General features: G+C 43.3%; 1 protein-coding gene across 1 annotated transcript in view; it reads left to right on the plus strand.

The window, feature by feature from the left end:
* Positions 1-15,792, plus strand: part of LAP3 (leucine aminopeptidase 3) — a 73,710-nt gene that overhangs the window by 16,788 nt on the left and 41,130 nt on the right. Inside the window, exon 6 of the mRNA XM_030191223.1 lies at positions 6,431-6,595. Coding sequence (XP_030047083.1) covers positions 6,431-6,595 — 165 coding nt within the window. The remainder of the gene's footprint in view (positions 1-6,430; positions 6,596-15,792) is intronic.

The raw sequence follows: 15,792 nt of genomic DNA on the forward strand, positions 1-15,792 counted from the left end.
CTTTGCACGTCATATATGTGGTCAGAGCTTCCTTTTCTGAATTTTCAGGTGGAGCAGTGGGAGCAGTTTCTAGCTGGCTGTTTGCTTTGGTTTCTTTGAGTGGTGGTGTGGAGTGAGGTTGCTCAGATGCCTTCTGTTTGAGCCAAGGATGTTGAGCTGATATCCTCCTGGAGAGTAACTACCCAAGTCTTTCTTGCCCCCACTCTTTGTGAAGCATTGAAATCTATGGCTGCAGTAAGGAGTGTGAGCCAGTGACAATGTATTTGTAGGTGTGTGAATCACTATGGTGATGGTTGGCTGATATGGCATCTTGTACCTTAGGCTTGCTTCTTTCAGGCGAGAGAGCCACTGGTGAAGAAGGGCGTGGTTCCTCAGAATCCAAGGACTCCTCTGTTCAGACAGCGCCTGTGCACTAGTAGGTGCTGAGGCATGAGCCACCACATAAGCTTTGGTTCGTTGAGTGGAGTCTTCAGAAGTAATGTCACTAAGCTGGCTCTCCCTGCCATCCTGCTTTGTGGCTGCTTAAAAAGCCTTGACTTGGGCCTCAAAAGCAGCTACTTCTCCTTGCCATCACAGTTTTCTGTTTCTCTTCTTCTAATCTAAGTTTCTCAACTTTTAGGGCTGCTTGTTGCTTACTATAAAGGGCACATGATCTAGCGACCTCTACCTCCATTTGTAATTTGATAGCAATGGAACTTGATGGTGGGTTGGTTTGAGTGGCTTGTCCCATGTGATTTAGAAGATCTTGAGGATTTAGATGTATGCTTACATAAGTGAGCATACTGAGAGACACTGTCTTGTACATTTAGTTTCACTCTCTCTACTTTCTTTATGGTGTATGTTACCATATCTCTGCGTCTCTGGTATGTGGTCTTCTGGATCTGCTTTTCTAGTTTTAATGGCTTTGTCTCATTAATCCATGCTTTTGAATATGCTCAGTAATTTTGTTCTTTATAATAGTTTCTACCATTTTGCCCAGCACCAACGTCAGTTTCACCAGTCTATAATTTCCTGTATCACCTCTGGAATCTTTTTTGAAAAATCGGCATTATGTTGGCCACCCTCCAATCTTCCGGTACTGTTCTTGATTTTAAAGATAAATTATATATTTCTAACAATAGTTCTGCAAGTTCATTTTTCAATTCTGTCAGTACTCTGGGATGAATACCATCCGGTCCAAGTGATTTGCTACTCTTCAAATTGTCAAATTGCGCCATTACATCCTCCAGGTTTGTAGGGATTTCATTCAGTTTCTCTGACTCGTCAGCCTTGAATACCATTTCTGGGCACCGGTATCTCTCCTAAATCTTCCTCAGTGAAGACTGAAGCAAAGAATTAATTTAATCTCTCTGCTATGGCTTTGTCATCCCTGAGTGCCCCTTTTACCCCTTGGTCATCTAGCAGTCCAACTGATTCTTTTTCCAGCTTCTTGCTTTTAACATAACTAAAAAAAAAAAATTACTATCTGTTTTTGCCTCCAACGCAATCTTTTTTTCAAAGTCCCTCTTTGCTTCCTTATCAGCACTTTTTTCATTTAACTTGCCATATCTTATGCTATTTCTTATTATTTTCAGTCAGATCATTCTTAATATTTTCAGTAGGATCCTTCTTTCATTTTCTGAAGGATTTTCTTTTAGCTCTAATAGCTTCTTTCACCTCATATTTTTAACCATTCCAGCTGTCCTTTGGTCTTCCTTCCTCCTTTAATACACAGAATATATTTGGCCTTGTCTTCCAGGATGGTATTGTGTGAGTATACCCTGACATACAGGGAACTGTTCTTACTGCTGCTGTTGACTATAGAAAAGTGGGAAGAGGAGGAAGTGGATGAGAGAAGGAATGGTAATAGAGGTTTGCTATTTAGTTTTCATCATCTAGAATCACTTGAATTTTTAAGTGTTAGAATGAGATTATATTGGATTAAAGCTTTTGGGAAGCACCACCTTATAAGAATAAAGAGGTCATTTTTGAAGCCTGCAAATTGCTCAATGTGTATAAGAAGTAATTTTAGAAATGCCTCTACTTGTGTATCTTCATAGCATGCACAGTTTCCAAAGGGGTGTAGTCTGGGCAAAGTTTGCGAGTGCGTGAAGTTAGATGTTGGCATTTATACCTGCTCCAAGGAATTCATAAGGGTCAAATACATACTTGTTTGGATCTGGGATTTGGAGGAGTAATAAGAGTGGGCTAATTGTGCTAGCCTCCCTCTGAACATTAAAATAAACCTCCTAAAAAATGCAAAACTTGTAGCTTTGCTCCTTTAACTGGATTCCCTTGGACATCCAGCTTTGTAAAAAAGTGGCAATTAAGTGTGTAGCTTAATCATTTCTTACGTACGTAGGTACAAGCACTTACATGTTCAAAATCCTTTGCCTTTTTCAATTCATTGCTTTCTAAAATGTCTGTTCTTGCTGGACATGCAGCAAACTGCACATTTGTCTTGCATTCTTAGAGCTATTTTACAAAAAGCTTTACAGTTATTTATTTATAAACCACGCCATCTACAATTCTGGGAAGTTCAGAACCAGAAAACACAATTTAAAATTAACAACCGTCGACGCATGGTGCTGGGAGCTCCGGGGCATCGAAGGATTCGGCACCCAAGAAGCGTTGGCATCGGGAGGACTGCACCCCTCCATACAGGCGGTGCCAATGCACCAATCTCCTAGCAGCCAAGATCCAGCTCCCATGTCGACCTCAGCGGTTCTGCAACCTGCCCTCAACCGACACCCCAGCTTTTCCTGGTGTCTGCCCTTGTTGAGTGCATCCAGGCCTTGCACCCTGAGCTGCTGGATGGCATTATGCAATGGTGTGCAATGGCATCGGGGGTGCTTGCGCCTACCCTGCCTCCCATTGTGACCCCGCTTGGCCCTCAGCCTGTGGTGTGGCCCCAGTGTCGACTGCGACCCAAGCTAGCACTCCCTCAACGTCGGTGGAGGAAGTTTCGCCGGAGTCGAGACAGGAGTCTGCTTCTCGATGCAGTTCTTGAGGATGTGGTTCCTTGGCATCGAGGCAGGTTTGGTCTCAACACTCCCACCAGGAGGTATTATCTGACACTGAGATAGAGCAGTCATGGGATTCAGAGGAGTATCCAAGGTACTTTTACTCAGAATAGTCCTATGGAATTCCCTCTGAACCCTCCACTCCACTTGAAAGGAGAAAGTCTCCTCCGGAGAGCCTTTCATTTCCATCTTTTGTAAAGGAAATGCCTGATGCCATTCCATTTCCTTTGGAAGTGGAAGATGAGCCCAGGGTCAAGATGCTTGAGTTCCTGGACTACACGTCTCCTCCTATGGAGGCTGTGACTGCAACTGTCCACGAGATATTCAAGGACATCCTTGTCACGAACTGGGAGCCCCTTCTGTCAGTCCCTGTCATGCCCAAGAAGATTGACACACGATATTGGATCCATAGTGCCCTTGGTTTTGATAGGCCTCAGTTGCCTCACAATTCCATGGTAGTGGAATCCGCTCTCAAGAGTCAGAAGTTCCAGGGGCTATGCCTCTGTGCCCCCAGGTAGAGAAGCTAGAACCCTGGATTCTTTTGAGAGGAAGATGTACCAGGCTTCAATGCTCATTTCCCGAATATGCAGCTCTTCACGAGTGTCTACTTGCAAAATTTGGTGCGCAAGTTGTCCAACCTGACTGAGTCAGTTGGTCAAGCAGCAGAAGGCATATCAAAAGTTTTTGGCCAGGGACACGTACAACACTTTTGATGTGGCATCCAGGATCTCTGCTCGAAGTATAGCAATGCACAGACTCTCATGGCTGCGTATTTCTGACTTGGAACATTCTGTTTAGCAGAGGTTGGCAGTTGCCTCATGCCGAGGGGATAATCTTTTTGGAGATAAGGTTGAGGAGGTCGCAGACCAAATCAAGAAACACAATGATACCATCTCTTCTCTCTCCCACCAGGCGTCATTTGCATCAGCCTCCTCAGCTGGAGGACTTTTGACAAGCCAAGGAGAAGTTCCTACTACTATCCAAGGTTTAGGTACAACCCTTTGGCTTGCCAGCCTGCTCAGGCTCAACCTCGGTGCACTCATTCACGTCAACAGCGCGCGCCTAAGACCGCCTGCTGCTCCCCAGGCAAAGCAAGGGACGAGCTTTTGACTGGCTCCAGCAGAGCATAGCCGCAGTAAAAGTGTCAGTTCCGGATGACTTCCTGGTCAGGGGGAAGTTGAAGTTTTTTCGCTAAAGGTAGCCTCTTCAAATAGTACATCTCGGATATGCCCCCAATTGGTATCTCAAGCCTCCAAATTGCCCATGAATGCTCATTTGTTCAGCTCTCAGCACAGGCAGGTACTTGCAGAGGAACTCTCCGCCCTTCTGAAGGCTCATGTGGTCTAACCCTTTCCACCAGAGGAAGAAGGGCAGAGATTCTATTCCCAGTACTTCCTTATGCAAAAGAAAACAGGGGGGGGATGTGTCCCTTATGCAAAAGAAAACAGGATGTGTCCCATCCTAGACCTAAGGGCCCTGAACCAATTCCTAGTCGGAGAAAAGTTCAGGAAGGTTTCCCTGGGAACCCTTCTCCCAATGATTCAGGAAAAGGTTGGCGATGCTCTCTGGATTTAAAGGATGCATAAACTCACATCCCGATACTTCCAGCCCACTGGAAGTATCTTCGATTTCAGCTGGGAATGCATCACTTTCAGTACTGCATGTTGCCTTTTGGCCTCGCGTCAGCTCCCAAGGTCAGCTGGCACGGGCCTACCTCCCGGACACAAGAGAGGACAATCTTCTCGCACTTGCGACCAAGGTTCGTGCTTCTCAGCAGGTCACAGCTCGGCAGATGTTGAGATTGTTGGGCCACATGGCCTCCACAGTGTATGTTACACCCGTGGCACATCGTCACATGAGACCTGCCACATGCAGCAGTCACATGTCACGGACTGTGGTTTAGGCCCTGTCAGTCACAGGCCCGTGTTGAGGCTTTTTATAGAACTAAAGAGACTTTCTCCGAGGACAAGCAGGCTTATAATTCTCACAAATGGGTGATGCCGACCCACATTGCCTGGTCCAGGATTTACCCACATTAAATGAGAGCTTTGTGGAGTTTGAGACTCACTCCACCACACATGCACGAGTGCCTTTCTACCTGCCACAAGAACACAGTCTCCTCAGTTCTTCTTTTCCGCGTTGAGATCTGCTCAATGGACCTTGGCTTCTCAGTGGTATTAAGCCACGGGGAATCTGGAAGATGTCATCCAAGAGTCCTTGGAGCTTGTACACTCCCTTCAGTGGTGGACTGTTCGATCCAATTTGATTCTGGGACTTCCATTCCAAATTCATCATTGGAGGTCCATATGAACCAGTCAATTGTCTTGCCAATGTTCTTTCTCCATTCTCATCCTGGTGAAAGCAGCTTGCACACCTTGGATTGCAAGAGAGCATTGGCCTACTACATGGAGCGGACAAGGCCCCACAGAATGTCTGCCCAGCAGGATGAGGGTTGCCATTGGGAAACACACCATTTCTAATTGGCTGGCAGATTGCATTTCCTTCACTTATGCCCTGGCTGGGCTGGCCCTAGAGGGTCATATCATGGCTCATAATTTATGAGCCATGGCCGCAGTAAATTTGCAAGGCTGCGACGTGGTCTTCGGTCCACACATTCACATCTCATTACTGCAGGATACCCGACATGACAGTCAGTTTGGGCAGACAGTGTTGCAGAATCTGTTTTGAGGTCTAGAATCCAACTCCACCCTCCTAGGCCCTTTGTATTCTGTTCCAGGCTGCACTCTCATTCAGCTTGTATATAGTTTCAGGTTAATCTGCATTATATCCTCGCCATTGCAAGGCCCAGTTGACCAATGTTGCTTTTCGTGAGCCTGGATGCTAGGGATTCCCCACTTGTGACAATTATAAGCCTGCTTGACCTCTGAGAAATCAAAGGTACTTAACCTGTAGCAGGTGTTCTGCAAGCACAGCAGTCTTTATATTCTCACAACCCCCCCTCCCCTTGAAGTTGTCTCCTTTGTTATTTTTACTTTATTTTTAACTATAGTATTAAACTGAGGAGACCGCATTCTCACGGCGGGCGGGAAGGCACTTGCACATGCACTGTGGAGCGCGTCTCACGCTTCTCAAAGCTCTCATTTAGCTTGGTAAATCCCACACCAGGCAATGCAGTTCGGCGTCACTCACTTGTGAGAATATAAAGCCTGCTGTCCTTGGAGAACACCTGCTACAGGTAAATGCCTTTGCTTTACCTGACCATGTGAAGTAACAGACTTCAGGATTAAGTGAATAAAGTGCTTGCTTTACAATCTTGTCTGGCTGTGTTATTTTGAAGGCCCACTCTCAACCCTTGGTCACAGTATCACAGAGCAATGCAAATAAACCAGACCAACTCATAGTTGAAATGTATCTACTGCCATTCAAGTCTCTTTTGATGACAAAAATATGATGTGTCATTTAACCAGCACAGGGGAGGAAGCCTGGCAAAAAGGAGTCCTCTACGCAGAGGGACAGAACCTGGCTCGGCGGTTGATGGAAGCTCCAGCAAATCATGTAACTCCTATTAAATTTGCAGAACTGATTGAGCAGAAGCTACGGGAAGCTGGTGGTAATGTGACAGTTCACATAAGGTATGTCTGATGTAGGTTCTTGGCAGCGGGTATAGGTGAATACTATTTGTCCATGTTTAAATTGTTTGAAATTCCTTCTTACTCTGGAAAGTCATGCCCCCTCTGACCCAGTGATATCCAAGGCAGGATACTGGGCTAGATGGACCATTGATCTGACCCAGTATGGCTATTCTTTTTCTGTTTTTGATATCTTGATTCAAGACACAGATGAAGCCAACCTTTGACCGATGAATATAAGGCCCGGTATTCAAATGGGGGGGGGGGGGGGGAGTAGAGCTCCTATATTTGTGCTCTATTTTCAGCTCGACTTAGAAGCCTTTCATCTGAAAATTCATCTTCATTTAGAAACTTAAAAGTTACGCTTATGAATTTCAGGCCTGCCATTCATTTGCCTACGGCTGAAAATCAGTACTAAGCTCCTAAATTTTTTCCCCACCCTGAATCTGCCCCTGTTGCTATCCATTTTTTATGCTCCTAAATTAGGAGTTTAGTGACATTTTGAGTATAAATATAGGCACTCAGCCCTAGTAAATTTTTCAACGAGGCCAATTTGGGAGCATAAATCCTTTGAATATCGGGCGCGTAATAATCAGTACTGTGCACGTGAGGTGCCCTGTGTCCTGAACACGGTATTATATGAATTATGAAAGAACCGATACTTACACATATGATTTTTTTTGACAGATGTCATTTTCATATGTTTAAGACCTAAAAACAAATGTACCTAATAAGAATCACTGAAAATGGTAATAAAATATCTGTGTTTGGATATGTGCGCTATTGGATATAGCATGTACTAAATGATAAGATGCCCGTTATATTCCTATGGGCATCTTATCATTTATGGGGTGCTGATCGTTGGCGCACCTTAGTAAAAGGACCCCTTAATGTTTTTCTCAAAAATTATTGAAAGGTTTGTGGTACCACCATATTTCTTCATTTGTTGAGAATGCGCTATGCAAGATGAGCCAGTTTCCAGAACAGGCACAGCACATAGATTTTACTGACTGCATTAAATAATGAGGTTAGATCCATATTGGACCAATGCAACACTTGTTTTGTTGGACTTGTCAGCTGCATTCAACTTAGTTGATCATAATCTTTTGCTTTCTTGCCTACATAACATTGTCATTCAGGGTACTATATTGAAATGGTTTGTGTCATGTATCTGCATGCACCTTTCAAGTCACCAGTAATGGTACCCTTGGAGGTGTATTTTCAAAGCAATTATAAAGTTCCATAGTATCCTATGGAACTTTGTAAGTCTAAATGCTTTGAAAATGAGCCCCTCTTCCTCTTATCGGAACCAGTGCAGAGTTCCTCAGGGCTTTCTATTTAATTACTTTTTTCCCTTTTACCGCTGCTTATCCAGTCTATGGACTGTTGCCTATATTGCTGTGCAGATGACATTCAGATCCCATACACTATTCAGTCCACCTCAGATGACGCTTCAACACTCCAAAATGTCTTAATGAAGTGAATAAGTAACAGAAGAGAGGGTCCAAAAGTATACAAATCCAGAAGAAATAACACAAAGCACAAAAGGACCTCCAAGGTTGGAACAGTGGTACAAACTTTAATAGAAGAGACGGGCGCCTGTCTCAGGGGTCAAAAAATAGCATTCTGGGTACAGAGCAAATGTCTCAACGATGTTCTTTGTAGACTTGCTACAACCAGCCATTACAAATACTTCAGAGCAAAGCAGCTGATTCATTGGTGGTTCATTGAATCAACTGCTTTACTCTGAAGTGTTTGTAATGGCTGGTTGTAGCAAGTCTACAAAGAACATCGTTGAGACTTTTTTTTTTTTAGAAGTCTTAGTATTGAGAAATACAATAATTGAAACAATTACAATTCATAATTAACAGGACAGAACAAAGATCCCAACTTATTAGGAAATCTCAATAAGAAAATTGTAGCAGCAAAGACATAAACTTCTAACATTTTTAGAAGAATTTTTAAGGAGATCCCCCCAAACACCCAAGCCCCCACCTCTACCGGATCCATACCCCACCCCCCTTCTATACCCCGATTCCCTTCCCACCCACATCCAATTAACAAGAGCAGTTGATCAAGAAAGGTTTCCAAATAGCTTCCCACTTAGTAAGGGTGTGACAACGAGTCGCCCAAACTTTCTCCATTTCACAAATGTACCAAAGTTTATTCAACCAATGAACATGGGAGGGAACTAAAGGAGATTTTCACTGAGAAGCCAAAGTCACCCTGGCGGCCAACATTGCATGTCTCACCAACAAGGCTTGGGATTTTGTGAGACCTGGAGGCTTCTTAGGAAATAGAAAAAATTCTGGGGCCCATTTAATAGGTTTCACTAACCATCTCTGAAGCTTAAATTTAATGGCTCTCCAGTAAGCACGTACCTTAGCACAAGACCACCAAATATAGCCCATCGTACCTCTCTGCCCTCACCCCCGCCAGCACATAGGAGAAGCAGAGGGAAACGTGGTGTAAATGAACCGGAGTATGATACCATCTATATAATACTTTGACTGCATTTTCCTTGAAGGGAACAGATATCGACACCTTCAATAAGGCTCTTTCCAAGAGATTCCAGTCGTCATCCCCAATTTCAACCCCCAGCTCCTGATGCCAACGTTAGCGATGTAACAATTGGGGTCGTAATTTTGTCCTCTGATATTTATATAAACAAGATATAAGTACACAAATCCAGAATAAACAACACAATGCACAAAAGGACCTCCAAGGTTGGAACAGTGGTAGATTATTACGGCGTCACCGAGTCTCCCAAGTCATCGACCTTGTACTGGAGATCCTCATAATGAGCCAGAACTTGAGAAAGTTGAGAATCAGCGGTATTCATCTGCTCCACATGATCATTCATGTGTGCCTCCAAGTCCTCCACACGGCCCCCCAATTCACGGAGTTCAGTACTAATGGTGTCCATGCACTCTAGGATTTCCTCCTTGGAGGATTTTATCTCAGCACGTATAGCATCCAAACTTTTGGCTAAGTCATTTGAGAGTCCCCTTTTAGAGTGAGCATGTCGCGCTTCCGCCTGGGACAGGGCCGAGTCGAAATCAGAGTGGGAAAAGCGTGTGGGCGACACATGGCATTGCAGTCCCTTACCAGATTGCCTAGCGGAATGGCACTCGCTCTCCTTCCGGGCCACCGATGTAGCCTTGCTCATTTCAGATTAGCCTTCTAAGTATCAAAAGTAATGAGGGAGACCAGAAGTGGGCTAGATGGCGGCAGATTTTGCTGTTAGAGGTAGGAAAGTGCAGGAGCAAAGAACTCAAGAGGTCATCCAGCACCATGACGTCACTTCCTCCACAGAACACTATTTTTTAACCCCTGAGGCAGGCACCCATAGCGCTGAAACACAGCCCAAGTCAGGTCTCTTCTATTAATGTTTGTACCATTGTTCCAACCTTGAAGGTCCTTCTGTGCTTTGTTTTATTTCTTTTTAATGAAGTGAATAACTGACAATTAGCTTTTCCAAAATGCTTCCAGAAGTGAAGCTCTTCTATTTCTCGGATCCAGGATCGGTTAACCCAGCCTTTCTTACTATCAAGAACATCCTGTTGCCTTTTTGTAAGGATCTGTGCATCCTAGCAGTTCTTTGAGCAAAATCATTCTCAGATTAATAAAGCTGTTAGCTTGGATTTTTTTGAGTTACATAGAATTTGCTCTGTTTGGTCTTATACCAAGTCTCAAAACTTTGCTACTTGTTTTATTGATAGCTCACATTGACTTTTGTAATGTGATTTTATTGTGGTTTACTGAATAAATCTTTTCATAGGTTGCAGCTTGTACAGTCTCCTGGAGTCAAGCCTATCCAGAAGGCCAGTCATTAATATCATGTGACACAATTTGGCACAGGAGCACTATCTACCAGTAGCCAATAGAATCAAATATAGAACTATTATTTTTTTTTTTACATCTGTTGCAGTATATCAAGCACCTGTAATAAATAGAATAAACTTCCCTTGAGGGAACATTGATGCTGTGCAGATATGATCTAATGTTTAGTAGAATATTTTCTGAAGTGCTGCTTTCAGGAAAAGTACACTTTGAAACTTGTCATTAGACTAGTATAAAACATCACATTTTCATACACTGATGCTATTAGATTATTTTGGGGGGCCTGAATATCCTCCTTCAGGTGCATTTGCAGCAGTGATTAGAAGACCTTTATTCTCATAGGAGCACATTTTTTGGTAGTATGTTTTATATTTGCTTCTAAGCACGGTTTGCAGAACTACCAACCATATCTGAATTTGTAACTTTCCTTTGAGCTCAGATTTGGAAATGTGAGTAATTAAAAAAAACCTTGTTGATAATTTGTTACTGAATTTGAGAAAAGATTAGGGTAAAAAGAAAGAATGCAAGAGTGTTTGGGTTTTTAGGATTCTAGCATAGAAGCTTTGATTTGGTTGTGTGTGAGGTGTGGGGGAGAGCGAGTGTTTAAAGCTTATGGTTAATCGGAAATACAGAAAGGTATGAATGGTAGGAGGAGAAATTAATAGAAGGAAATTAGGAGGGTAATGTAAAAGAAAAATCAAGGCAAATAAAAATGACAGCTTTTTTACTTAACAGTCCACTATCATTACAAAAAAAATGAAAACTGAAGTTCTTGTGTTATAAAATCTGTGTTTGTGTGTTGAATCCATGATGTTTTGTTAGCAGTAGATTATATCAATAGAGAATCCACAAAGCGTGGAGAACTCAAAGAAGACCCACGGATACTTTGTAAAACAAACAAAAAAGTGGGCACAAAACCAGGAGTCCCAGAGACTGGATCACAGTAAAGCTAAAACCAAATTTTATTAATTAGTATATTTGACTCGACACAACCGTTGTGTTTCGGCCAAAGGGCCTGCATCAGGAGTCTAAATACTAAGGTAGACAGCTAATGATGATCCAGAATAAGAAATACTGGCGAATAGTGTATAAATGGTCTTTAAAAAGACCTTTGTATTGAATTGTGGAATTTACTGCTGAACTCTTCACGCAAGTGATCCGTTCCACAATTCAATACAAAGGTCTTTTTTAAGACCATTTATACACTATTCGCCACGGTTGTGTCGAGTCAAATATACGAGTCAAATATACTAATTAATAAAATTTGGTTTTAGCTTTACTGTGATCCAGTCTCTGGGACTCCTGGTTTTGTGCCCACTTTTTTGTTTGTTAGCAGTAGATTAACATTTTCTATGTCTTTCTGTGTCAAATGTCCTTTCAATGACTGACTGCTTCTACAAGTGAAGACTGTCTTGTGACCAGTAGGGAGCAGCACTGTCCTACAGGATGCCTGATTTGTGCATCCAATATAGTTTATCCCAATCTTTCATAATTCAGAGATTGGTGGCCTTCAGTATATCACCACTGAAGACCATGACACTTTATAAGGACCAGCAGTATTTTTAACTGTGGCAGATATTTCCTGCACAGAGTCTGGAGGCCTTCTGTCATTCCCTGGTAGTCCACTGAGTCTATGGGTAGGACAAATCCCTAATTGTGGGGGTCTTTTACTAAAGGTTAGCTCGCGTTATCTGCTGCAGGGACTATAGGAATAAAACGGGACCTGCTGCAGATAACTCGAGCTAATCTTTAGTAAAAGACCCCCTTTGAGAATACAGCTAGGGGTACCATTTCCTGAGGTGGTGCCACTAAGTTTTATGCATTCCAGTGGCCATCTTGACCCCCCCCCCCCCCCAAAAAAAAAATCCCTATTTCTTTATTCATTTTACAAATTACCAATATGACTCTGCCAACCTATAATCGCTATTTTCTTGTGAGAAATGCTGAGAAATCACTCTAAAAAAAACAAGTCTGAAGTCGGAAATTCTGTGCGTTCCAGTGGCCATCTTGGATGCATTCCAATGATTCAGATGATGTTGCAGTGATGGGCAACCTTTTGAGCTTGGTGTGTCAAAATTCGCCAAAAAAACCGAGCATAACTTGGGTGGTGTGTCACTTCGAGAAAAAAAACATAATTTTGCGATATTTATAGTTTAAATAACAAAAATGTATAATTGTAATATTTAACTTACCTGCTGCTATTTCTAATGGCGGGAAACGACACCCATGATTTATTCTCCCTTTTTGTTTTCCCTCTCTCATAACGAATTGCTACAAACAAGTAGTGAAAGGAGCATTATAAAAGCAATGAAAAGTGATTTCTTAGCTGGACCAATATTTTTAGGAACTTCCCAAACATGTGTGGAGCAGGAGCAGCAGTCAGTGTCCAAGCACAGCTGAGCTAAGGCTGCAACAGGATCACAGAGAGGAAGAAAGCGGCCGCTGATCCGACTTTATTTGTCTGAAGAGAGCAGCAGCTGCCTGGGTTACTCGCACTCAGGTTCGACATTTAATCACAATTGCCTCGAGCCTCAGCCAGTTTTTTCACCTGGCTGAGCTACAACTGCAGTGAGCTGTGATTGATTGTAGGGAGCCTGTCTGGTGCCTACAAGGGCACTCCTAATTGGATGATTCTGACGAAGAGGACTGCTGGTTACCAAGGCTGCGAGGTGGGGCGGAGCAGGGGGGTTCCGACTCGGAGGGGGGTTCTGAAGCTGCGATAAGACCACCAACGCCCCTGTCGCCCCTGCCTAAGACCGGCCCTGGCAGTAAGAGCAGGTAGGCTGGGTTCTATTTGCTGCCGGCTTTCAACCCGCGTGTCATCCAAAATGGCTACGCGTGTCAGTGCTGACACGCGTGTCATAGGTTCACCATCATGGTGTTATTGGAACGCAAGAGTGCTGTGTTCAATGTAAAAACATTTCAGGAGTGCTCAAAAGGCTTCTGAATTGTTAAAAAGGAGACAATGATTAAAAAAACAAAAACAAAAAAAAAAACTATGGATGATAATCCCAAAAATGAATACATAAGTAAATAACTGATAACAGTAAAAACTTCTACAGGCAATGACCACATAATTATTAAACAATTGTATAGGTCCTGAGTTACACTTGTAGTATTTTGTATTACTTCACAGTATAGATTTTGGATTTAAATCATACCTTTCTCAGTAATAGTACAAGGTAGATTATATTTAGGTACACTAGATATTTTTCTGTCTCTGGAGGGTTTACAATCCAAGGCATGCTAATGATTAGCACACATTAAATAATAAGACTCCTATTATATTCCTATGGATATCTTACCATTTAGTGTGTACTAATTGTTAGTGGTCGCTAAATCTGTTAGTGTGCCTTAGTAAAAGGACCTCAAAGTTTTGTACCTAAGGCTTGTCCAAGGTCTCAAGGAGTTGCAGTGGGATTTGAATCCTGGATTCCCAGGTTCTCAGCCTGCTATTCTAATCATTAGGTACACCTAATACAGATAATACTTGACTTTATATTAGCTGTACCTAATGTGGGGTAACTCACCAGTAAGCTAAAGGCTAGCAGAGCTGAAGCCTGGTGACCATTTGGCAATCTACCAATAACATTGATCGGTAAATCATTTTACGGTTGCTAGTAACCTCAGGGTTTTTATTACAGTGCTGCTGAACACCACAGTTCATATGGTCAGCAGGAAGATGCTAGACAGGGGGAACTAGGACTGATTGAGAACCAAGTGTTAAAGTACCTGCATATAATTTTAGAATACTGCAAATACTATTCTCCTTAAGTTGTATTATTTTGATTTTTTTTTTGTACATAATTCCCTAAAGTGTATACCGTGTGTATATTACTGTCAGTAACAGAGGTACTGAGGGAGGCAGCTGGTAGAAAGAGTCCTTCCCTGCTGTGTTGTTTTGAGTGGTGCTTGTACAGGAGGAGCAATATTTCCCCTAAGCTGCATTAAACACCCAGTAGCTGAGTAAAAATCAGAATACCTATAAGCATATAACTAAACTACAGGCAGACAAGTAAGTAAAGCTTGCCGAGCATGGCTGTTGGAATTCATGTCAAGTTCCCAGTGAGTGTTTATGTATGTATGTGCATGTGCGCACACACATACACACATGTGCACATTTGTTTTCGCATCTGTAAGAAGTGCTCTCAGAGTAATATAATAGTTTTTGCTCTACTCAACTCAGACCATAGAGGGAACATTGTAGGCTAGACATTGTTACTTAATTATTTTAATACAGTATTATGCATTTCCACTAGGGCTGCACGTTAATTGTGATTAACACTGTGATGGACGTGTTAATTATTAATAGTGCTTAAAAATTTAATCACGATTAAGAATTAACCGCCTGCTGTCCCTCACCTTCCCTTCTGCACGCACACATGGTTGGTCTGGCATCTCTCTCTCCCGGACTGCCAGCGGCTCTTTATCCCCTCTCCTCCCTTCCCTTCAGCGGCAGCCATATTGAAACGCTGCCTCGACCTGCCCTGGGCCTTTCACTCTGACCCATCCTGCCCCCTTCTGGCACAACATCCTGTTTTCAGAAGGGGGTGGGATGGGTCAGAAGGAAAGGCCTGGTGCAGGCTGAGGGAGCATTTCAATATGGCTGCTGCAGCAGGGTGAAGTCTTATCGAAAAGGTAAATCGGGGAGGGAAGGAATTGAAAGAGAATCTTGGGTGGAAGGGAGGGAGAGAGAACCATGGGCAGGGGCAAAAAGGGAGGGAGAGATGCTGGACTGTTAAAGGGGGAAGGGGGAAATAGGGAGAGATGCCAATTGGAGAGAGAAGACAGAGAAGGGAGAGAGAGATAATGTACATGGGTTGGAGGGAAGGAAGAAAAAGAGAGGTGTTGGACTTTCGGGAGGGGGGTGGGAGAGAGGAAAGAGAGAGAGATAATGGACCTGGGGGTAGAGGGGAGGAAGGGAGAGAGATTGGACCTGGAGGTGGGAGAAAGGAGGATATTGGGCCTGTAATCAATGGCATAGCAACAGGGGGGGGAGGTACCTTGAAGATCTGGGCCCCCTCCAGAGATACAGAACCTGTTCAATGGCTGGTGGGGTAGCTGAAGCCCCACTAGCCGAAGAAGTCTGCTGACTGAATCACCCCCTTCCTTTTCGTATTGCCTCAGGAGCGAGGAAGTAAACAGTTTGTGCATGAACTGTGCATGCTTGGGGAATGCCAACATCAGCGACTGGAGGCATCCTGCTGACTTCCTCACTCCTGAGGCAGCACAAAGAGGAAGGGGGCCATTTTGGCAGTGGATTTCTTTTTTGCAGGAATCTTGGGCCTGATATTGAGACTGTAGGAGGCAGTCCGCATAAGTGCCGTGATCAGCACTGACTTTGGAAATTCAATGCT

Source organism: Microcaecilia unicolor, chromosome 2 (assembly GCF_901765095.1).
Source record: "Microcaecilia unicolor chromosome 2, aMicUni1.1, whole genome shotgun sequence".
Lineage (NCBI taxonomy): Eukaryota > Metazoa > Chordata > Amphibia > Gymnophiona > Siphonopidae > Microcaecilia > Microcaecilia unicolor.